This window comes from Trachemys scripta, chromosome 11 (assembly GCF_013100865.1).
Source record: "Trachemys scripta elegans isolate TJP31775 chromosome 11, CAS_Tse_1.0, whole genome shotgun sequence".
NCBI lineage: Eukaryota > Metazoa > Chordata > Testudines > Emydidae > Trachemys > Trachemys scripta.
The window spans coordinates 11588009-11613535 of NC_048308.1; the positions used below are offsets into that span (position 1 = coordinate 11588009).

The 25527-nt window shown below is 41.7% G+C and overlaps 1 protein-coding gene across 1 annotated transcript in view; it reads left to right on the forward strand.

The window, feature by feature from the left end:
• The first annotated feature begins 14498 nt into the window (after positions 1-14498).
• The window catches only part of LOC117885102 (TGF-beta receptor type-2-like), a 54801-nt gene continuing 43772 nt past the window's right edge, over positions 14499-25527 (forward strand). The window contains exon 1 of the mRNA XM_034786250.1: positions 14499-14758. Coding sequence (XP_034642141.1) covers positions 14707-14758 — 52 coding nt within the window. The 5' untranslated portion in view covers positions 14499-14706. The remainder of the gene's footprint in view (positions 14759-25527) is intronic.

Genomic DNA, 25527 nt, shown 5'->3' on the forward strand with positions numbered 1-25527 from the left:
TCTGATATTTATCTCATTTATTTGGCCTTTAAACTAATGTTCTTGTTACTACTTACTTTGTCCTCCTTCCCCATTCCTTCTGATTGTTGCACCCACTTGTTGCATCTTGTCTTAATTAGATTATAAACACTATCTTTTCCTACATGTACATGTATCATCTGGCAGAAGGGGGCCCTGATCTCAGTTAGGGCCTCTGGGCACTATTATAATACAAATAATAATAAATGATTAGGCTGAATATCTTTCATGGTAGCTTGACAAGTAAAACTGTGCTTCATTGTTCTTTTAGTGGGCACAACTTCAGCATTAACCACAGCTGAACTTGCACACATTCTTCATCGACAATTTATCCTTTTCTCCCAACTGCATTTCAAATAAACCCCAAAACCTTCTTCACGCAACTGTGAACGAATATCCTGCATCTGGTTTCTATTCTGTTGTCTTCAATGTTTGTTCAAATTTCTTCTCAGATGACTTGAATTGTTATCTCACCCCTTCTTTCTAGCAGGGCAAAGAGTTTCCCAAGCTTTTTCACTGAAGGGTTTCTTGGAATGAAAGCCTTTTACAAATATGTGAACTGCTGATATGTCCTTTGAATATGATTGATTTAAGATTTGTTTTATAAACCCAAAGTCCAGTTTAGATGTAAATGCATGATTGCACACTGTAGCACAAAATGTGTTTCCCATTATGGTGTGGTCTTCAGTATGTTTACTCAAGCTATACATTAAGATACATATCTTGTATCCATTACATTTGCATTTAAAGGATGTGCATACTCATTTTTCTGATCTATATCAGTAATTGAAATTCTTTAGTGAAACCTATATACAATATCAAACTTTGTTTCTATTATGAAAATAGTGCTATCAGTAAAAGTAATATACATATCGCCTCTCATCCAATTATTTCAAAAGCTCTTTAATCATGAATTCTCTTAATACCCTTGTGAGAGAGGTAAACATTATTATATCTGTTTCATAGACAGATAAACTGAGGCACAGAAAGATCACATAACTTGCTTGATCACATTAGCAGAGATGGGACTAGAATTCCAAAGTCATGGGTCTTCGTTCTGAGCTCTTACCAATAGACAGCACTGCTTCTCTGTGAATAAGTGTGTAACAGAGAAAAACATAGGGCCAGATTTTGCCATCATTATATTCATGTTGAATAGTACTCTTTAAATATAAAAGAAAAAATATCACTTACAGCTTGTACTCAGTTAGAAATACTGTGGGTTTTGCTACCTAATTTTGATGCTGAAGTATATGTACTGCACTTGAAGGCCTAGTCTTCCATCAATGCATGAGGGGTGTATAGACATTCATCTCACTAAGACAGTTACCTGGGCATTATTCAACTATCTTTCTCAGGCAAAAGTCCCACACTAAAGGCAATGGGAGGTTTGCCTGATTAAAGACTGCAGTGTCAGGGCTGGGATTTGTAAATAGGAGTTTACCACTATTAGGTAATTGTTTTCATGCTGTCACAGTTATAGGACCAATGGCATTTTGGACCCCTGTAGTCCTTCTTGAGTGCATCCTTTAGGTGACAGGCCTGGCTTCCTGCATCTCTTTCTCACAGTTCAACTACACCGGGATAGGGTTTCTGGGGATCAATCATGTTAAAATGACAGGCCCAACTCGGTTTGGCACCTTTGAGCCCTTTCACTTTAGGGACCTGTGACCAGTGAGGTGGTTAAAGTGACTAAAAAAAACCAACCTTCTTTTTTGAAACAAAGTAGTTATTTATTCATTCACCCAAAGGTACAAAGCACACATAGCAAATGCTAAAAACAATCAAGGTCAACATGTATATTTCCATTTACCTAACCCTTAATTTTTCCTTATAAACTTTCGTACATTTCAGCTAGCCCAGTGCCTCCATGTTTGGGTTGTAAGAAGCAGACTGCTTGTTGCATTATTTTATTATTGTTAGTAATTATTTATTATCATAGTGCCTAGGAGTCTCACCCCCATTGTGCTAGGTGCCGTACCAACGGAGAACAAAAAGACAGTCCCTGCCCCAAAGACCTTACAATTTCAGTATAAGACAAGAGACAAAAGATAGGGGAGTACAAGGAAAAAATGAGACAATATTTGTCAGCATGACCACTGCTGGTGTCAGCACACCAACAGCTTAACCATTGTCACATTTTTTGTAAGCCTGAGAGCAGGGTCAGCACTTCCATTTAGGCGACCTAGGCGGTTGCCTCGGCTGTCAGTTTTTGGGGGGGGTGGCAATTCAGTGGCGGGGGGGGCCTTCCGCGCCCTGGGTCTTCAGCGGCAATTCTGCAGCGGGTCCTTCACTCGCTCCGGGACCCGCCGCCGAAGTGTCCCGAAGACCGGGAGCGCAGAAGGACACCCCCCCCCCACCGCAGAATTGCCAACGACGACCGGGAACGTGGAAGGACCCCCGCCTAGGGCGCCAAAAACCCTGGCGCCGCTCCTGTCTGAGAGCACAGTAGTGTATTAAGGAAGGTTTTTGAAGGAGGATAATGAGTTAGTTTGGGGGATCCCAAGAATGAGGAGCAGCATGAAAGAAAGCACCAAGGTGCATGTTTGAAAATTTAGGTGGGTGATGGAGGCTGATATCATGGTCCAGTCAGAGGCTGGAGTTGATGAGAGATGATAGACAGGGTGGGGATAGCAACAGAGGGTCCTGTGGCACCTTTGAGACTAACAGAAGTACTGGGAGCATAAGCTTTCGTGGGTAAGAACCTCACTTCTTCAGATGCAGATTCTTCAGGGTGGGGATAGGTCATGAAGGGCCTGGAAAGTGAAGACAAGTGCTTATATTTGATATATTAGGGAAGAAAGAGCTAGTGAAGCGTTGCAAAGAGAGGGGTGACATGGTCAAAGCCACAGGCTAGGAGAATGATCTTTACAACAGCATTCTGAATAGATATCAGCAGGGCAAGACTGCATTTGTCAAGGTCAGAGAAAAGGATGTTGCAGTAACTGAAATGGGAGACAATGAGAGCCTGGATGAGAGTTTTAGATGGACCAATTGACAGGAAAGGCCCCATTGTACAGATGTGATGTTGAAAGAATCTGCAAGATTGAGGCATAGTCTGGATGTGAAGAGCTAGAGTCAAGTTCCAATTCCAGATGACACTCAGGTTACAGGCCTGAGTGACAGATAGGATGGTAGTGTTGTCCACAATGGTTGAGAAAGGAGGTTGTGACAGATATGGCTATTTCCTGCAATATCTTTAGAAGATCTTAATATATTATGTTTATGTATCGTTGTGGGCAGGGATTATATATAATTCCATGGGGGAGGGAGACCATAGCCCACTAAGAATATTGGGGAATGTTAGGAAAATTCACTCAGGTTGTAACACCTCCTAAGAGGTCCCACCAGCTGGTAAAACTTGCACATACTGGTTCAAACTGCATTCTCCAAAGACCAACAGACAAAGCAAGGACTGTGCTTGCTCAGGGAGATTAGAGAAGCTACAAAAACAGCAAACCCAATAATAATGGGGGATTTCAACTATCCCTGTATTGACTGGGAACATGTCACTCAGAATGGGATGCATGCAGAGATAAAATTTCTAGACACCATTAATGACTGCTTCTTGGAGCAGCTAGTCCTGGAATTCACAAGGAGACAGGCAATTCTTGATTTAGTCCTAAGTGGCACACAGGATCTGGTCCAAGAGGTGAATATAATTGAACCACTTGGTAATAGCGACCATAGTGTAATTAAATTTAACATCCTTGTTAAAGAAACTCACCACAGTAGCATTTAACTTCAAAAAGGGGAACTGCACAAAAATTAGGCAGCCAGTTAAATGGAAATTAAAAGGAATAGTCACAAGACTGAAATGCCTGCAAGCTGCATGGAAACTTTTTTAAAAACACCATAATAGAGGCTCAAATTATATGTATACTCCAAATAAAAAAAAAAAAAAAAAAACAGTAAGAGGACCAAAAAAAATGCCAAGATGGCTAACCTACACAGTATAATAGGGGGATAGAAACAAAAAGACATCCTTTAAAAATTGGACGTCAAATCCTACAGAGGAAAAACAGAAAGGAACAAACTCTGGCAAGTCAAGTGTAAGAGTATAATTAGGCAGGCCAAAAAAAAGAATTTGAAACACAACCAGCAAAAGACACAAAAACTAACAGTAAAAAAGATTTTTAAGTACATCAGGAGCAGGAAGCCTGTTAAACAATCAGTGGGGTCACTGGACGATTGAGGTATGAAAAGGAGCACTCGAGGAAGACAAGGCCATTGCAGAGAACCTAAATGAACTCTTTGAATTGGTTTTTACTGGAGAGAATGTGAGGGAGATTCCCACACCTGAGCCATTCTTTTTAAGTGACAGATCTGAGGAACTATCCCTGATTGAAGTATCAACACAGCAGGTTTTGGAACAAATTGATAAATTAAACAGTAAAAGTCATGAGACCAGACTGTATTCATGCAAGAATTCTCAAGGAACTCAAATATGATTGAAGAAGTGGTATGTAACCTATCGCTTAACTCAGCCACTGTACCAAATGACTGGAGGTCTGTTACTGTGGTGCCAATTTTTTTAAAAGGATCTAGAAGTGCTCCTGGCAATTACTGGTCAGTAAGCCTAACTTCAGTACTGGAAAATTGGTTGAAATTATTTTAAACAACAGAATTATCAGACACAGATGCACATGGTATGTTGGGGAAGAGTCAACAGAGGTTTTGCAAGGGAAAATCATGCCTCACCAAACTATTAGAATTATTTGAGGAGGTAAACAAACATGTGGACAAGGGTGATTCACTGGATATAGTGTATGGACTTTCAGAAAGCCATTGACAAGGTCCTTCACCACAAGGTCCCTCACAAGCAAGGTAAGGAGTCATGGGATAAGAGGAAAGGTCCTCTCATAGATAAGTGGTTAAAAGATAGGAAACAAAGGATAGGAATAAACAGTTTTCACAGTGGAGAGAGGTAAATAGCAGGGTTCTCCCAAGGATCTGTATTGTGCTGTTGAACATATTCATACATGATTTGGAAAAAAAAGGGTAAACAGTGAGGTGGAAAAGTTTGCAGACAATACAAAATTACTCAAGACAGTTAAGTCCAAAGCAGACATCAAAGAGTTACAAAGGGATCTCACAAAACTGTGTGACTGGGCAACAAAATGATAGATGAAATTCAAATGTTGACAAATGCAAAGTAATGCACATTGGAAAACAATCCCAAGTATTCATATAAAATGATTGGGTCTAAATTAACTGTTACCACTCAAGAAAACAGATCTTGGGGTCATCATGGATAGTTCTCTGCAAACATCTGCACAATGTGTAGCAGCAGTCAAAAAAGCTAACAATGTTAGGAACCATTAGAAAAGTGATAGATAAGAAGACAATAAATATCATAATACCACACTAAATATCCATGGTACCTTACACCTTGAATACTGTGTGCAATTCTGACTACCCCATCTCAAAAAAGATACATCAGAAATTTTAAAAGTACAAAGAAGGGCAAGAAAAATTATTAGGGATACGGAATAGCTTCCATATTAGGAGAGATGAAAAAGACTGAGACTGTTCAACTTAGCAAAGAGATGACTGAGGGGGATATGATAGATAGATAGATTAGATAGATAGGGGTATAGAGGTCTATAAAATCATGAATGGTGTGGAGAAAGTGAATAAGGAAGTGTTATTTATCCCTTCACATAACACAGGAACCAGGGGTCACCCAATGAAATTAATAGGCAGCAGGGATCTACTTAAGTCACAGAGAAATCACATATTTTTCACTGGTTGGTCAGGGCATAAAAAGCAAATTTCGCGGATGTATTCATACAGTTGTATATTCCATGCCACCCTTACTTCAGCACTGTTGTTGGCAGTGACGCTGCCTTCAGAGTGGGGCACTTGGCCAGCAACCCCCACCCTCTGACTGCCCAGCTTGGAAGGCTCTTGACTTTGCCTTCAGAGCTGGGCGGCCAGAGAGCGTCAGCTGCTGGCCAGGCGCCCAGAAGGAGGATGGGCATAAACTACTACAGAAACAAAGAAGGGGGGAATGGTCAAATAAGTTTGAGAACCACTGCCCTAATAATTAGTATCCTCCTTTTGGTCCTAGATTAAGTCTTGGGAAGAGTAAACCATATTTAGCTTGGCTGGCACTAGTAGAGTGTATTCCCCCAAAACAGATTCCTTATTGTTTGTGCAAGGACTGATTTGTGTCATTGTTTTACCTTTCCTGCTTGGTTCCTTTAACAATCCCTTTTGATCTAATTCCAAAGCAAACAGCCCATTGTAACAAACACAAAGAAGAACGCACCATATTCATAAAAAATAATATAGATATTTTGCAGTTTGTCAGACACCCTAATTTGTATTAGTGCTATTTACAGCTTCAAAACGATGTGAATTTTTCTCTTTAAGGGGCTTTTTAAAAGCATCTAGAATGAAACAAAGATTGCAAAAGATTTTTAAATCCACTGTTCTATTGCTGAGAAATTAAAAAAACCCAAAACCGCCGCCATGCTTTCTGCATGTCCCAATAATATTTGTGCAGTCAGCAACCGAAGCAGGAAACAATTAACTGGCAAATCTTATTCCCAAAGATATGACGTATGTGTTTGTACAGCACCTTGTTCAATGGAGCCCTGGTCCATGACTGGAGCTCCTAGGCACTACCAGGGTTGGCTCCAGCATACATAAAGCCCGCTACTTGCTAATAAAATTAGTTCTGTAGCCCGAGATGCTAGTGGCTTGTCCTTCTGGTGCTGAAGAGCCTATGTTTGAGCCCCACTGAAGACTGTGGTATCTGCATGCATGTGGCCATGTTTGTTATAATGATAAACAAGGCAGAAATTTATGTTCCTTAAGAGACACTGGGGTGAAGAATCACTGTTAAGGAATTGCCAATAATAAATAGTAAAAAATCCTTGATAGCCTGCTTTAGCATGCAAGAATGCAAGAGAGAGGGCAAGGAGAAAGCCTAATAGGTCCAGAAAGAGAAATTCTTCACCACAGATCAGCCCAAGACCCTCATGGATGTGTTTGTATATGAATTGAATAACTAAGTGAAGGGGTATAAAGATAGCAATAAAAGCAAAAATCAAGCTAAGCACCCAGACAGGGAGGCAGAAACTCATAAAAAGAAAATCATTAGAGAGGCTCTGGAAGCCTTTCAGAGAAAAGAAGGGACCAAGTCACTTTGAACTCACTTTGTCCCACTCACTTTGAACTCAACGGGAGTTTTGCCACTGGCTTCAATAAGAGCAATACTGGGCCCATAAATACCAACTAGAGAGCCAAAACCAACTCAGAGTTTTGAAAGAAGCCAGAAGTGATCACCAATGCCACAAACAAGGCTTTGCTGAAAACTGTCCAAAAAGCAACCAGGAGGAAGAAACAAGAGAAACCCAAAGCCTTATGGGAAGAAGCCAAACAGAAATGGAAAACAATGGAACAGAAAAAGAGATTAGGGATAGCATAGTGGGGCAAACTGTGCCCTGATATAGGCTTTGTGCATCTTCAGTGAACTGAATGAAGTTGTACAAGGTCTACGACAGGGCAAACCCTATAAAGAAAAATAACAAGCATAGCAACATAGAAAAAAGTAATGCCTTGCACGTCCAATAGGTGTCAATCATCAGGTAGGTGTACATGAGAAGCAATGCAGTCCATTTGGTGATATGAACAAGAGGTGTGTTAGGGGATGTGTGAGACTAATGTGTGCAGGGCTAAGGGGAAATAGGTGTGGCAGTGCAAAAAACAGCATAATGTGCCCCCCATCCAAAAATTAATGTTTATCCCTGATAAGAAGTCACTGGAATAAGCTGTACATAACTACTCTCCATGACAGACTCACAGATCTTAGAATCATAGAATCATAGACTATCAGGGTTGGAAGAGACCTCAGGAGGTCATCTAGTCCAATCCCCTGCTCAAAGCAGAACCAACACCAAGTAAATCATCCCAGCTAAGGCATTGTCAAGCCGGGCCTTAAAAACCTCTAAGGGTGGAGATTCCACCACCTCCCTAGATAACCCATTCCAGTGCTTCACCACCCTCCTAGTGAAATAGTGTTTCCTAATATCCAACCTAGACCACCCCCACTGCAACTTGAGACCATCGCTTCTTGTTCTGTCATCTCCCCCCACTGAGAACAGCCGAGCTCCATCCTCTTTGGAACCCCACTACAGGTAATTGAAGGCTGCTATCAAATTCCCCCTCACTCTTCTCTTCTGCAGACTAAATAATCCCAGTTCCCTCAGCCTCTCCTCATAAGTCATGTGCCCCAGACCCCTAATCATTTTCGTTGCCTTCTGCTGGACTCTCTCCAATTTGTCCACATCCCTTCTGTAGTGGGGAGACCAAAACTGGATGCAATACTCCAGGTGTGGCCTCACCAGTGTCGAATAGAGGGAAATAATCACTTCCCTCAATCTGCTGGTAATGCTCCTACTAATACAGCCCAATATGCCATTGGCCTTGGCAACGAGGGCACAATGCTGACTCATATCCAGCTTCTCATCCACTGTAATCCCCAGGTCCTTTTCTGCAGAACTGCTGCTTAGCCAGTCAGTCCCCAGCCTGCAACGGTGCATGGGATTCTTTCTTCCTAAGTGCAGGACTCTGCACTTCTCCTTGTTGAACCTCATCAGATTTCTTTTGGCCCAATCCTCTAATTTATCTAGGTCACTCTGGACCCTATCCCTACCCACCAGCATATTCTCTTCAGATCTAAGGAAGGTAACCAGAGTATCTAAGCTAAATACAAGTTGTGACAGATTGTTAAGTTTAGCGGATTCACACATGCTGTCAGAGATCACTTAAAATGAAGTGGGCAATTAAGGGTTAGCAGACAGTAGAGCATTTTACAAATTGTTGTAATGAGCCATAAAACCAACATCTCTGTTGAGTCCTTAGTTTTTAGTGTCTAGCAGAGTTATGAATTTAAGTTCCCAGACTCATCTTTGGAAGGTGTTGTACAGGTTTCTGTTGAGGACAAGGGCTGAGAGGTCAGATATGGATTGATCGCTCTGTGAAAAGTGTTCCCCCAGAGGTGATGTGGTGTTTTTATCATTGATCATTTTTCTGTGAGAGTCCATTTGAAAGTGTAGTGATTTCCTGGTTTCACCCACATATTGGGGCATTTAGCGCACTGGATGAGATACACCACATGTTGCGATAGGCATGTGTAGGACCCCTGGATCTTGAAAGGTGTTTGTGGGAAGTATTGATTATCGTAGCAATGGAAATATGTCTGCAGGTTTCACATCTGTTTTGGCAGGGTTTGGTGCGGCTTTGAGTTGGGGTGTCCTAGTCTGTGGGGAGCTTGCTTCCGATGATGAGCTTGGCAAGGTTGGGGTTTATTTGAAGGCCAGCTGTCCTTTGTCCAGCTGTCATTTCTGAACCCACTGCTGATAGTAGCTATCTTGCTAAGAAGGTATCATCATACAAGGTGGTGGTTGGTTGGAAGCTCAGTGGGAGAGACTGAGACAAGGTTCCATTCTGCTTTATTATTGGATGAACAATCATTGAAAGGACTTCACTACTTTAAAATTACACATTTGGGGCTGGATTTACTCTGGCTGACACAGCGAGGTGTCAATTATACCTTTGTGTGCCAGCTGATTTTCTCTGCACTGGGGGAGGAAGGGTGATTCACGTGAAAGAAAGGCCAGCAGTGTTGTTGCCTGGCTGTTCATAAGTTTACCATCCAGAGCTCCTGCTAACATTCCTCATAGCTGCTCTGTCTATGACCAATCCCAGACAGTACTACCCACTGGGGCGGATGCCCCCTCTGGTGCAGGGGAGATTGAAGCCACTTTCTGTTACCACAACCTCTTTCTGTGGCAATTTTTTTTTATTGCCAGGTTCCTTAGTTCCACCAAGGCTGAATCTGGCCCTTTGTTTAAATACACAATGCATTGTTTCAGGTGGCTGAAGTCTGATTTTGGTTCTCTAGTAAAATGTCTTTCAGTCTCTAAGTGAGAACTTAGGAAAAACTACTCCCACAATGCAATTTAAAATTATCCTGAAGAAATCTTTTTGACTGAGCTCAAAATCCAGCCTTCAGTATGTCCTGAGTTATGAGGTTGTCCAGACCTCTAATAGAGGAACAGGGGAGTTTACACCAAAAGGCATAAACAAGTCAACAATTAAAAAAAACCACCATTTATCTCCTCCTCCTCCCCAATGTCTTGTTCCAAAGTTCATTGTGTTCTGTCACTGAAGCAAAGCACTGGAATATAAATTAAAGCCCTTTGGGCCAAATCCTGAAAATGTTACTCACTTCTTACTCATTCCTTAGCCAGGCAAAGCGCCCAGTAAGTTTGGGGTTTTTTTCTTGCATAAAATCTGAAAAATAAGGGAGGACTTCAGCTCTGAGCTATTTGTGAGGTAGAGGCCTGGTCTAGTGGTTTGAGCAGAGAGCCAAAAAAAGAGTACAAAAAAGCTGTAAGCCTGGCTCTGAAACCAATTCGCTCCATGTCCTTGGGAGAGTAACTTAATCTCCCTTTCTCAGTTTCCTCATCTGAAAAATAGATGTAAAACATTTTGCTTGTCTACACAGCGAGTTAGTGCACGGCCAGCCACGGTGGGAACCTACAGCACACCAACTTGACATTCACTCACGTCTCGAGTGGTCACAGCTCCAGAGTTGCCAGGCACTATCATGCGGTGTAGACAAGCCCTTATTGACAATAAATAGCATCAGCTCAGCAGACAAATATAAAATTTAGGTTATTAAAACAAAAATCTGAAAGCAGACAAAAGTGTCCAGGCCACACACACTCTGGAGCAATGCAGGCTGTGGGCCCCAGGAGCGGGAGCTTTGCCTACAGAGAAGCTCAGTAGCGTTGGGCACTTATAAACCGCACTGTGCCAAGGGCTAGGGAAGATCTGATTAAAGCAGCATTAGAAATGGTCAGGGCAGCCCTAGGAGAGGGCCGAGCCATCTGGATGTTGCTTTGAGTCAACATTTCTTCCAGACGACCTCCACCGGCAGGGATATTATAGAACCCCAACTGGATCTTAAAGATACCATCCCACAAGAGAACCTGCTGCCCTGCATCCAGGGTGAGCACCCCCCGTTTCCAGCGCAGGTGGGTGAATTTGACCCAGGAATCTTTTCCTAAAATTATATTGCACGGGCATATCGTTATGTACTTTCTTGTATTCCACACTCTTGCCCTTTAATGTTCCATCTATCTCCTATTTTTAGTTTTCAGTGGAGATGAATGCAAACTGTAAAACCTGGATCTTGGCTGGGAATGCTCCTAAACATAGTAGCATTCACAGTAGGGTTTGTTTTGGCTCATAAAAAGTTAGGGATCATTTGGATCCACATGTAGGTGCAGATTTCAAACATGCCTGTCGTTTGAGGCTATTTTGATCTAGGCCTTTAGTTCAGGGCTATCACTAGTTTTCTAGCTTCCGATCATTAAAAAATTCCATTGCTGAAATTTTGCTGTACTCAGAGCTACTGACTGTACAGTGACCTTGTCTTGTCAGTGTCCACTACTGTTTAAAGTTCTTTTGGGCTCCTGCTGGGGACTTCGTTTCTCTCCAAGTTTTCCTTCTCCGCAGGAGATTCTTCCTGGTTTTAAAGAGTTTTAAACATCCATCATGAATCATCTGTGACATTTCCAACAAAAGCCTGCCTGCTTCTGACTTCCACGCACACAAAAAACACACAATGCTCCAGCTTGGAAACTGAAGGGCCAAACAGAAATGAACTGTGGACCCTTTGAACGGCGCTAATTCCGAAATGAGAGGGAGTCAGTGATCTGCTCAAAGAACCCCTGGTTAAAAATTCAGTATTTTAATATATAGATTGGACAATAATTCCTTTTTAAAAGGTTATTAAACATTTGCTAATACTTAGACATACAAGGCCAGAGCCTCAGCTGGTGAAAATCAGCATAGCTCAGTTGTAGTCAAAACTATACCAGTTTACGCCAGCTGACAATCTGACTCAGTTTACTCTGAGGCAGGATCATATTCTCCAGTTTTGTATTTCTTAGGAAAGTTCTCGACTGTTGTAGATTTCTACATATTTAGACACTGTCCCTAAGCAAAGAATTCTAAACATTTCAGCCTCCAGTTCAAAACTTCCCTCCTTATTCCACAGATTTTAATGGCAGAAGGGATCATTACGGTTATCTAGTCTGACTTCCTGCATAACACAGGCCATACAATTTCACCCCGTAATTCCTGAATCAAAGCCATAACTGTTGGTTGGGCTACTGCAGCATAGCTTGTAGAAAAACACCCAGTCATGGTTTAAAGACGTCAAGTGCTGGAGAATAATTTTCACTTCTGCCACAGGGGCTTCTGCAGGGTTCAAACACAAACCTACCGAGGCTATAAGCAAAATACATTCTGCTAAGTTAGGCAGTCCTTCATAGACTTACTCTCGTTGCATCATAGACTTTGTCTCTCTGGGCCTCTCTCAGGCTCCTCTGCTTATCCAGTTTGGCCTCCTTTCTTTCTCACCACTATCAATCCTAGAGCCTTCTCCTCTGCAGTTCCTGATGTGTAGAACACCCATGTTATATTTCTTTACTTCATTGGCTCTCCATCTAATGTCAGTACTCTCGTTTTTCTCCCTTAATATCTCTCTTCCTTTCTGTTCTATTCGTTATTTGACTCTCTAGCTGTATAATGTATACAGAAAGCTCCATAAAACCCTTATGGATGCAGTTTATATGAAAATGCCATTCAATGTTATTATTATTTTTTATTTGTATTATCATAGCACTTACAAGCCCCAGTCATTTACCAGGACTCCATTGTGCTAGGTCTGTACAAACCCAGAACAAAAAGACAGTCCCTACCCCAAAGAGCTAACACTCGGAGGGCTTGTCTACATTACTCGCAGGATCGATGGGCAGCAATCGATCCAGCGGAAGTTGATTTATCGCGTCTAGTCTAGACGCGATAAATCGACTGCTGGGCACTCTCCCATCAACTCCGGTACTCCACCGGAGCGAGAGGCGCAAGTGGAGTCGACGGGGCAGTGTCAGCTGTCGGCTCACCGCAGTGAAGACACCGCGGTGAGTAGATCTAAGTAAGTAGCTGAAGTTGCGTAACTTGGATCGATTGCCCCCGTGTAGACCAGACCTCAGTGTAAGACAAGAGACAATAGATAGATACAGACAGATGGGAGAGTACAAGGAAACAATGAGACAGCATTGACAGCCAATGGTCTCAGCAAAGCAGCATCCTCATCATTGTCCAGTGTTTTGTAGACATCACGGCAAAGCAGAGATGCTAGCTAGGATGGGGATAGATTGTGATGAGCCTTGAATGTGAAGATAAGTATAAGGACCTGATGTTTCATTTCTTATTGAAGCTAAACTCAGATATATATCATCAGCAACACACAGAGAGTTTAATGAACTGTAAAATGAGTAAGTGAAAAATCATAGCTTTACAATATATATACACATAGTACTATGTATATCCAGAAATTTCTGGATGTATCACCTAGCAATAATTGCAGAACACGAGCCTCAAATTAGAGTAATTTTTTGGCTGTAAAAGAATGGATATCATCACTTCTTTCTCTGTCATGGTAAATTACTCTGGTCACTACTTTAGCATATTTGCAGTGTGTTTCAGGGGACAGAAGACAGGACTGGAAGTCAGGACACGCGTTTTATTCCCATTTTTCTTACAGACTGCTTGTGTTAATAACTGGGGCAAGCCACTTCTTTTCTAGGTACCAGAGTTTCCCCATCTGTAAAGTGGGGAGAATATTGCTTACAAACCTTTGAAAAACAGTTTGAGATCTTGGGAAGAAAAACACTGCATAAATGCTAAGCATTATTATTTTAGTTTCTAATTCAGGAAAACATTTTAATATGTGCTTAACTCCCATTGAATCAATGGAATTTAAAGCTATGCTTAAAGTTAAGCATGTGCTGAAGCACCCTTTCTGAAAGGGGAGGGATAGCTCAGTGGTTTGAGCATTGGCCTGCTAAATCCAGGGTTGTGAGTTCAATCCTTGAGGTGGTCACTTAGGGATCTAAGGCAAAATCAGTACTTGGTCCTGCTAGTGAAGGCAGGGGGCTGGACTCAATGACCTTTCAAGGTCCCTTCTGGTTCTAGGAGATGGGATATCTCTATTAATTTATTTTTTTTATTTATTTAAGAGGTATGTTGTCCTGAATCCTGCAATTAAGCATTTTTAAACAAATAATTTTACAAATGTATTGATAAAAATAGAGTTAATGTGAGAAAAGTGGTAAATTAGCAATTCTCAATGTACTGAACTGTCGCAGTCTGGGTTTTATTCTAATGAAAGGGGGGTGTTGTAGTAAACATAACATTTTGATTAGATGCCTGCAATAGAAGTGAAGTGCTCTTCAAAGATCCTTGGACAATATGGAGTTTGAAGCAGCTGAATATTGTCATCAGAAAATCAAACTCTGCTCTCAGAGCCAGAGCTCTTCCCTCAGGCTCTTCTCCCCCTCCCTTCCCCCCCATATTTGTATATAGTCAGAGAGGAGAGTCAGGCTTAGTTTGTTCATAAACTCCAGTTCCTGGGCGGACCCCACACACAGCTGGATTTGAAACAGCTGGATCCGCCTTCCCTGCAAGTTTAGCCAGGAGCCTCACAAGCCTGGGAGCTTTGGGTTGGGAGCAAAATAATCACAGACTGGCTGCACTGGTGGAGGATGAATTGATCAAAACTGTGAAGCTGGGTTTCCAGTTGCTGGCAGGATCCAGAAAATGGGTTACTGGAAGAGGCTGGGTCTGATTTCCCTACTGCTGCTGTCCTTCTGTGAGTAGAAAACAGTTTCTGGTAGGCAATGTTAAGCAACATATTCAGAGAGTTCATTTATTTTTTCCTTCCTCCAACAGATAAATAATCATTGATGTCTACCCTAATGGCCATTAGCTAGAGGGTTTGAAATAGCTGAGATTTTAGTACAATACTGTAGCAGTAACGCTGTCTTGGAAATCAGCTGTATAATTCTCTTCTAACAAATGGTAAACACTCGACTTGCATGTAAGTTTCTGCATGCACGCTGAGCTGCTCAGAGATGTCAGTGTTTACAGTACAATATATATATATATATATAGGTCAATGTTTCTTCTTGGAAGGCTTTACTTTATTCAAACACAATAAAAGCAACTGAGATGTATAGTTGAATGATTTGACTTCAGCTGTGTCCAGATACTGAGATGTTTGCAGCGTAGAATTTTTTTTTTTAAATCAGCCCCCGTTTTATGTGCAGGATTAATCAAACTATTAAAGAAACGGGGTGGGGAGACTCTGCAGCAACATCTGGTTATTCAGCAAACCATTCCAGCACTTATGTAAAGATTTCTTTGTAATAAATACTCTGGTTGGGTTTCTATAAACACTCTTAATACTGCAGATAAACTCCCTACACCAGGATTTGAAAATATACCTCTCTATGCTCTAAATTCTCTTGTTTAAATCTTAGTGATAGCTTCAAGATGAGGAATAGATGTGTATATAAATGGGTGTTATATACACATCCAATAAGTATGTATGCATGTCTCTCTGTATATGCAGCACCTATACATATGTAAACATACACATCTATATATAGTGTATATTTATAGATTTGCGCAAACACTGGAACTTTCTTATGGTGAAATCTTTTTTAAACACAGATTAGTTTTGGTCAATGTGTAAATTTCACTGTGACTAGAAGTGCTCTTTTCTCAATGCAGTGAAGCGCTGGGATTTTTATTTCACTTTGTTCACATCCAAGTGAAATGGTTGTGGGGATCTATCTCCAAATTCACTTTTAGTGGGTCCCAATGTCTACAGAAAAGGGAATGAAATATGACAGACAGATAACTTGTGTGCGTTCAAATATGACGTCATTGCAACTAATGAATCATAGAGAGCCAAACTAGGGAATTGAGTATATATAGTTAGAGTAAGATTTTCGAAGAGTTGCACAAAATTTTACTTGTGATATTAACAATAAGTTGACAGATAAAACCTTAACTATTGCTGTAACGTAGAGGGGACAGGATGTTACACTGGAAAGTGACTACGAAAATAAATCAATTTTTTAGCAGAACTAACTGAAGTACTACAAGGTAGTATTTTAATCACAATATTGGATTATTGTTGGTAAGAAAGGAAACCTCTAATTATCCTTGAGAAATACCCAATTTTAAAGTTATTTAATTCATGGTTTTCCTCTATAAAAGGCAAATTTTTAATCTGAAAAGAGTCAAACCAAAAGATATTGCCATTACTAAATTAATCTGAAAGGTTAAGTGGCTGATATGTCCACAAAGTTAATGTTATTCAATTAATTTTGAGTGTTTAAATATATAGTGTCTCAAGGAGGAAAAAGCCAGAATCTCTTTTACTGGATTTAGTTCAACAATGCTATTTTTAAAGTGCTACCTCCTGTTCTATGATGCATACAGTTAAGATCAGCTGTACAGTAATGCTGAGATTTTTTAAAGAGTTTAAGGAAATTAGTGCCCAAATCCCATTGTTAATGGAATCCGGCACCTAACACCCTTAGAGTCCTTTGAAACTCCTAGCCCAAAGTACCAAAATATTTTAAAATAAGTATGTGATCACCCGAAAGCGACAAATTCCCAAAACCATGTTGATTAATTGTAAAAGGGCATCTGGATTAACTGTTTAGTGGCAACTGGAAAGTAACTCCTCTCAGCATAAATGGCAAATCCTTAATCATACAATAAAGAAAATGGGCTGGGGATTCTATCTCAATTACCAGAGTAACCCAAGAATTTCAATCTTTATCATCACAAAATAATAGAAATGTAGGGCTGGAAGGGACGTCAAGAGGTTATGTAGTCCACTTTAAAGACATTACTATGGATTTACACTGGTGCTGTTGAGAACCATATTTAGTGCATTATCAGCTTCTAAGATGTCCTTTTCATATTACTTTCATCAGTCACATGGTTGAATGGTCACTAGATAATGTAACTGAATATTTTCATCTGTATGTGATGAAAGCAAGGACTGTAGTTTGATGTACAGTTAAGAATGTAATAGAGGATTTCCATAATTCTCACTAGTAAGTTACACAAAGAACCACAAGATTCTGCTCAAAAAATGTATCCTTAATATTTTTTCCTTGTTGTGACTGCTTTTTGAAGAGCAGGGTTTTTTAAAGATGAATGTGAAGACAGGAAACTTCTCAATGGCATCCCAGCAAAAGTTGATACTTGATTACATTATTAACTTACGGAACTCTAGTTCTGGAAAGCTAGGAATCCTTTTGCACATGGAGTGCGGGTTGTGTCCAGTTCTGGAATCCAGATTTTTAAAGGAACATTGACAGAGTTGAAAGGGCTCAGAAAAGAGCTACAAGAATGATTCAAGGTCTGAAGAACCTGCCTTACAATGAGAGACTAAAGAAGATCCATCTATTTAGTTTATCCAAGAGACAGTTAAGAGGTGACTTAATCAGTCTGTAACAGAGAGAAAAATTCTGATAGTAAAGGGCTCTTTAATCCAACAGAAAGCCATAATGAGATCCACTTGCTAGAAATTGAAACTACACAAATTCAAAGAGAAATAAAGTGCAGATTTTTTTAAAGTAAGGGTAATTACCCATTGGAACAACTTACCTAGGGACGTGGTGGATTCTCTTGAATTGTAAGATTAGATCTTTTTCTACAAGATATGCTCTAGCTTAACCAAAAGTTATGGGCTTGATGCAGGAATTACTGGGTGAAATTCTAATGCCTGTGTTATACAGGAGGTCAGAATAGTTTATCATAATGGTTCCTTCTGATCTTAAAAATGAATATGTTCTTGGAAATATGTAACTGGTGTAGTGACATCTGTCTGCATTTTCAACTGGGCATCTGAGCGCCCAAGGAGGGAATTAAGCTCAAGAAGTCCAGCAGGCGTGGTGGGCCTCACCAAGAGAAAGCCAAGCTGAGCTAATAGGTGTACTTGGATCTCACCTACGGCAAACTGAGCCCGAGGATTCCAGAGGGTGTACATGATCAAACTTGGAATATCTGCACAATATATAGCGAATGCTGTCTCATGTGGGCAGAGCTTATTTTGTGTCTGGAGCTCGGAAGAGTATCAGTGCTCCCCCCCCCCCCCCCCGGGTCAACTCAAGGGTAATATTTTGGTTGCCCTTGGCTCCAAATAAGGGCACGGTCATCTGGGTAGCTGTCATCAGGGATTTAGCGACAGTCATGGGGCTATTAGAACCTTGGGAAGGGGGTTTCTAGAAAGATGTTGGGTACCAGATTAAAGAATGTGTGGTGCCTCAAGCTGGCAAAGTAATCAGTACACCCTGAGTGCACCCTTTAGTCTCCTCCCCCAGAACTTCATTTGCAGGGAAACCCAGAGTACCCCACTTACACTAAAGGGAGTGACCTGATTTGTTAATAAGATGCACACATGGACAAGGGAAAGCTACAGGAGTGGGCAGCCCACCCTGGAGGGCTTTGTATAAACTCACAAGGGGTAAGAATCTGAAAATAGATTATTGTAAAAAAAGGCTGACTGCCTTTACTGCATTAGGTAATTGTAGGCTAAAATTATAACCCCCAAGACCTAACCTTCACCCCCAAACACCCCACCGAATAGATCTCCTTTATGCAAAAACTCACTCCAACGCACATTTCGGGTTAGCTAAGAATGCTGACTAGTCAATGGCAAGAAAACATTCAATCATAAGTGCTCAAAATTAGTCTGTTTGTAGGTGGGGATAAGAGACTCCAGTAATGGGGCAGGGTACAAGATGCACAACATTCTCTCGGGGAACTACTGCCTCTCTGTGTGAGGGTGACGTGAGAGCCTCACCCTCACACACCCTAAAGTGTAGTAGGAGGCTACCTAAATCCACTTGTGGTGAGTCTCTCCTCCCTTGGTCTCTGAAGTTCTCACAAGCCGTAAACGGGGATCTTAGGTTCATTGAGGCAGCAGCAAGGACTGGTACTTGCAGAGAATAAGATGGGAGCTCTGGCTATGCCTACAGTACCCCACGTGATTCTCCCGACTTCGGGGCTGTTTATCTTCAGTCTTTCAGACTGCCTCCCTTTGGGGAAACGGTCACATTTGCAAGGGTAGGTGAACTTGTAACCCCTCTTCTGGTCTCTTGAGTGCATCCTGTCAGGTCTCAGGCCTTGGGCCTTTATGAATGGGAGAATTGTAGGATTATATCCCAAGAGAGATAGACTGTCCCTAGGCTACAGTACCCTATGGATTAGCTGTGCTTGCCCAGAAAGACTAACTGGGTTTCGGCACCTGAGGTTCTTCACTTCAGGAGTCTGGATTACAATGACCCAAAACAGCCCTCCTATAACAAAGTATTGCTTAATCTTAACAGTAAAGCCAAAACCTGGCATAAGAGAAGATTTATGAAACAACAAAAGGTCTACAAGCATGTCTATCGTGCCCCAGACCCCTAACTTCTGGGAGTTTAAGTCTCATTCTGTTCCTCTTAACTCTCCTTCCCCTCTTCTTGAGGGACTGTCTTAAAATCCAGCCAAAGTCCTTTGTTCTCAATTGAACAGGCCCTTTTTATTCTACTGCCCAAAAAACAATCTGGTGATCTCAGAAGGGTGGTGGTGGTGGACTTTCGGAGCGAAGGCACTTGTATTGTACCTCAAGTGTTGGGAGCAGTATGGCTAGCTGAAGCCATTGTTCCCTTTCCTGCTTACTTGCAGCCAGCCGCTTTTTGAATGAACCCCACATTTTCATGCGGTAAACCCTCTTACAACAAGCAGCCAAACATATAGAATATAGAGTATTCATAAATTACCACAGGCAGCTCCAAAGCTGTCACAGAAACATCCCTAGTATTTGTTCAGAGATCTCTGGTGACCTATCCCAGGCTCTTCAGGCTGTTTTCTGAAGAGGAGGGGCTCTTGTTTCTATGGCAGTTGGAGCCAAAACCAGGCTTTAGAGACAATTTCAGCCCTGGATTCACTGTTGCAAGTTTACATGGCAACCCTTTCCCACAGCTCTGCAGGGAAACACTAGTGGGGTGCACAGACGCCCGAAACACACACAAGACAGGAGAGGGATGATCATATTGTGAAGACTAGCCCAATCTACTCATGATGGCATCTCATTTTGATGCTACACGTGAGTGGGCCTTGGGCAGTAAGTGGAGCTTAGGAGAGGAGCCACTTTCCTTTGTAAAACAGGTTGAGACCTACATTTATGAATTAGCATTATACTACCTTAATATAGCCAATGAAGTTAAGCTGAGGCGTGATTATTGCTAGTTGAAAACTTTTCCCTGCCTTAGCACGACCTCTAAATGTATCCATTTGTACTGGCCCACTTCAACCACTACTTTGAAAAGAGTAGATGGGGAGAGACTCTATGCATCTTAAGGCACGAAAGAAGGCAAAAGAGGGATTCAAATGGTTATTCATGGATTTTTATTTTTTTTTTTTTTTTAAGTGGGAGATCAAAACAGAACCAACCCACACATTTTACTAATAAAGGGGAGGCGGTATAGTTTGAAAGGAGGCATGGCTACCCAGGTGGGTAGTTGATGCACATTTCTCATTTAAATACTTCTGCTGTGGGGTATGTGGTGGGGGGGGGGGGGGGTGTGTTTTGTTTTTGGCACATGGGAATTTGTTTACATGTTTTGCAAAGGGAGGTGTTGCTCTTACAAGGATTTGACTTTTATTTTATTTTTTGCTATTACATTAATAGCCAGAAATGCCCAAGAGCAAATTAGCACCATCAAAACTTTCACTGATTCCCCCTTCAATCTGATAATGGATTAAAGGACCAATCAATAGTTTCTGCCCATAGTTAGCTTTGTGTCTATGGGGGAGAAAAATATTTGATTCTTTGGGCAGCTTCTGCCTCCTTGTAAAGGAAACCGGATACAGATGTTATGAAAAGGCTGAATGAGAGCTAGGTTATAACAACAGCTCTGAGGTAAGCAAATAAAAGGAATAGGAACCTATTCAACACTTCAGAAGGCTGAGAACAATCTTGAAGATGCATGGCCAGATTCATGGGTCCAACCAGGTTATGATTGGCTCAGGAACAAATAGGGACAGAGGCAGGTGGTTCTAACTCATCTTTATGTTCTTCTCCCCTTCATGCTGGGACAAGACACAGACTGTTTCAGCCCTTGGTATAACTTAGAGCAGCTTCAGGGCTGTTCTAAATTACTTTGACAGTAATGGTTCCCTATAGCTGTTCCAACTGGCCCAGGATTGCTGGAGTGCAATTTGCTCTGCTCACCATCCCTTATGCCTGCAGAATTCCCCCTAATTGTGGGGCAGGGAGCAGGTGGCATACTACTGCTATGTTAGCTTTATGCCACTCAGAAATTTCCCCTGCCTTTCCAGCTATTTTATGCTGCCTGAGCAGTGCAACACAACCAGAAGGTGGAGCAGAGATCCAGATTTGGAGCAGGATGGTCACAACTAAAGCAATTTGGAAAATGTTTTTATTATTTTCTGTGAAAAAGTTTGACAAAAATGAAGTTTTTAATTTTTGTAGAACATTTTTATGGAATTTCTCAGGTTTACATAAAAATAAAAATCAAACTCCAAAGTTTTAAGATTTTGGACAACCAAAAACTGGAAAAAAAATTGTCAACATTTCCATTTAATACAAAAGTCATTCTTTTGTTTAAAAACGTTCAGCCAACTCTAGTTACAACACGTGTAAATTTTATCAGTGCCTTATCAAAGAGAAAGTCCATAATGTATTTACTCCTCAGATTCACTGATCATGAAATGAGCAATCACTGGCTTAAATTTTTTTTTTTAAGGGACTCTTGAAGTGTTCCTGTATTCTGAAGTAATGCTAACATCTATTGTCTACCGTGATTTATATAGTTTTTTGTAAGCTACATGAAACTCCACCAATTGTCTAGTTTGTTTCTCTGAAGATGTTTTTTCTCCCTCCTTGCAATGATTCATCTTCATCACGTTTGTTTTCAATCTGGTCCTTTATGGATTTGTATTGTAATCTGGAATAAAATGAATGCACCCCACTGTGGACTGTCATGTTTTATTAGATGTGCAACATCCCACATCTTCATAAAAAAGAAGTACCCACAGCACATTAAGCATAGCTCAGCAAACTCCCCTGATGGAGACTGAGATGAAACCAAACAGTGTCCATGACTTGGAACGGTCTGTGAACTACACCAGCTTGGCTCCTCTGTTTACATCAAAAGGTTCAGTGCCAAATGCAAGAGAAACAAAAATAAATTTAAAGAATAAAACCTACCTCTAGAAAAGACAAGCACTTATGAGGGGGAATAGACCAGTCAACCACCAATGACATTATCAAATCTGAGCGCACCAAGAGAAGATCGTTGGACCAGGGCCGGCTCCAGGCACCAGCTTACCAAGCAGGTGCTTGGGGCGGCCACTTCGGAGAGGGGCGGCACGTCCAGCAGTTCGGCGGCAATTCGGCGGACGGTCCCTCACTCCTGCTCGGAGCGAAGGACCTCCCGCCGAATTGCCACCGCAGATCGCGATCACGGCTTTTTGTTTGTTTGTTTGGCTGCTTGGGGCGGCCAAAACCCTGGAGCCAGCCCTGGTTGGACCCAGACGATGGGCTAAAGTCCCCCACAGGCTCTTCAAGGCCTTGAAGGATTGGGCTAGCTATTCTGCATTTCCCAGAATGCAGGGGAAACAATCCTGATCCTGCCCGCCTCTGTCCAGAGGGAGAGGATTAACCAGTCTCCAGAAAGGATCCAAAAGCCCCATCACAGGCATGTTTCTGTTCTTCAAATGGACCTTCTACTTAGCATAGACAACATCAGTTCTTACGGTCAACTGCTGATAGCTGTTTGCCTTTCAGAAGATCAGACATGTGAGCACTCACAGGTCTTGCATCCACCACTGCACGCTCTGCTCCAAAAAATTGCACTCAACAGGATTTACCCCTGCGTGCAGTTATTGCATCGGTAGAGTTTAGCATCCCTATGATAAGCTACAAACATGCTTAACAAGCTAAACTACAGCTGATTTATACTGGAGCAACTGCATCTTGTCTTTTGGGAAATTAATTTATCCAGCTGTACCTTGCAATCTTCCATTTTACAGCAAGCTGACAGTCATTGCCTACATGGATCCTGGCAGTTTTAAAATGTACCTTAATTGAAATGTTATTCTTGACAAGACAAAATTGTGTATGATCAGATTTAAACGTCTTTTTATCGTTTTACACAGTGCACAATTTGCACCTATTAAGAACAGACTGCACTAAAGATCCTAACTGCAGTGCCAGTTCTGGCAGCTGCTGCATTTCACTTCACTTTTCGACTCTCCTCTATGTTGTCGAGAGAGACCTCTGCTGCAATTTGACCTCTGCTAAAACACTTGGGCTGGGACTTTCCATGGGCCTAAAAGAGTCCATATCTTACTGAATTTCACTTGCCCTCTTGTGCCTGGGGCAATGTGGCAAAGTCTCTCACCTCTGACTGTGGAGGATGAGGGTCAGTTTTCCTCTCTCTGAGTAGTTTAGTCCTCCAGCCAAAACAAAAACTCCACCTTCTTCTGGAGTACACAAAAAGCAACCCACCAACAGTAGCTCCATCAGCCATTCTTCATCCCACTCTCCCCATCTTGCCTGTCCATTGAAGGCTTGTATCAACCTTCCCTCAGGATCTTGTCCTGAGAAACAGATCGAGGGTTTGGTGAGGTCTTTTCCCCTTGGTGCAGGGAAGTGAAAAGAACTTCTACCTGCCTTTGCAGTCTCATGCAGGGCCACCAGCCTCCCTCGAGGGTGCATCAATCCTCACCCCTCTGCCAGGTTCTGAAAGCAATACCTTCTGGCAGTCCCTGGGAGGTCACGGAGAGCTCATGCCCTTCCTCTTGTGTCAGCACCAGACCTGAGGCTGTAAGTGACAAAGCAGCCATCTGCTCCACCTCTCCCTTTCCTAGCCACTTATATGGCCCCCATCATGGTAGTAACCAACTCACAATCTTCAATGTATTTATCCTCACAACACCCCTTGAGGTAGGGAAGTGCTGTTACAAATGCAGAGAGACGAAGTGACCTCTCCAAAAAGTCTCCACTTCACTTTCGCCAGGTCTTGTTTTATCCAAACCAGTAATATTTGAGTTGCGAGTGAGGGTGGATAAGAGGTTCTAGTTTGGACCCATCTCATTAACTCTCTGCAGCTACTGGTATGTACTTGCACATAACAAACAGGGGATGGTTTTAAGAGCTATAATGCACAATACCTGGGACAGAAAGGTCACTTCAGCCAGTATTTCACAAACCAGGTAGCTTTACTCTGTATTTTGCATTCACAGTGGAAAATGTCTGTGCTCACTTTACAGAGATTGTACCACCAAAATGAATGTATACCTTGGCTGTTTATCATATATCTGTAACCCATTTCCTCCCCTCCCTAGTGCTCTTTATATCCTCACTTGTCAGTCAATTGCAGCACGTAAGCTTCAGTCATGCAACTTTGTATGTGCATGGGACTACGAACATGGACAACATTATTCATGTGAAGAAATGCTTGCAGTACCAGGACCTTAAGACTGTAAATTCTTTGATGAAACTTAAATCGTGTGTGTTTTTTTTAAAGTGCCTACGATACCTCTGGGCTCTATAAAACTAATAATAATGTGCAAAGGGCAGCATTCTACATAGATATTGCTTAAAAAACCCTTGGTTTTATTTTAAACATTTAAATAAAATAAAAACGCACCTGCATTTGCACATGCAGAGCAAATCCCTGTGTCCAAGCCAGTCAGCAATCTGCAAGAAGTCAGGACACGAAAATAAAGATTTGTTTATGTCTTTGCTTGCTGAATTATTTTACACTAAGAGAATCTAAAAGCCAGCATCCCAAGTTAGAAGACACTGATTCACTTGTCCTTTTGACTAAGTCATTTTTTCCATGTTTCGAATGTCCCAAATTTAGTCAAACCATTCCATGAGAGATGACAGGGTCCTTCCTCTTACAACAGGAAGTGATAATACATCCAGATACTACCAATACATGGGTGATTAATTCAGTTCTTTCCAAATTAGACCCATGGAATAGACCCATCCACAGAAACAAGAGCAATGGATCCTGTGGGAATTCAGTTCCTGTTATGTCTTTAATTTGTCAACAGGCATCTTTCCAGGATTGCTGGAAAATACTCTAGGACATTCCCACCATATGTGCAGGAAGGTAACTTTCAGGTTGCATTCCCTCCAACACACGTTCAGTCCAGTTTTGTATATTTGTTCTATGCCTGCCTGTTTGTAAAACACCATCAGTGAAGGAGTGAGAGGTCCTGTTCCATATATCCTCATCAGCACTATCCCCCATGGCACATAAGGCCTCAGCTTGGAAAGAATTTGTTTAACAAAACTCTTGTTTAGTGATATACCCATTGGAGCATGTTTCAGGGATAACTCGCCGAGCAGGAGCTGGGTTGGTAAAACAAATAACTGTTGCAAGAACAGGGACCGGATTATGAGCTGCACCTCTGAGTGACATAGCCTGGGGCATGGGGCGGGGGGGGGGGAACACAGCAGTGGCTATGTGCCACCTTTCTGTCCCCAGTTCAGGGCTTTTATGGTGGCTGGGGTGACTGCTGGTCACA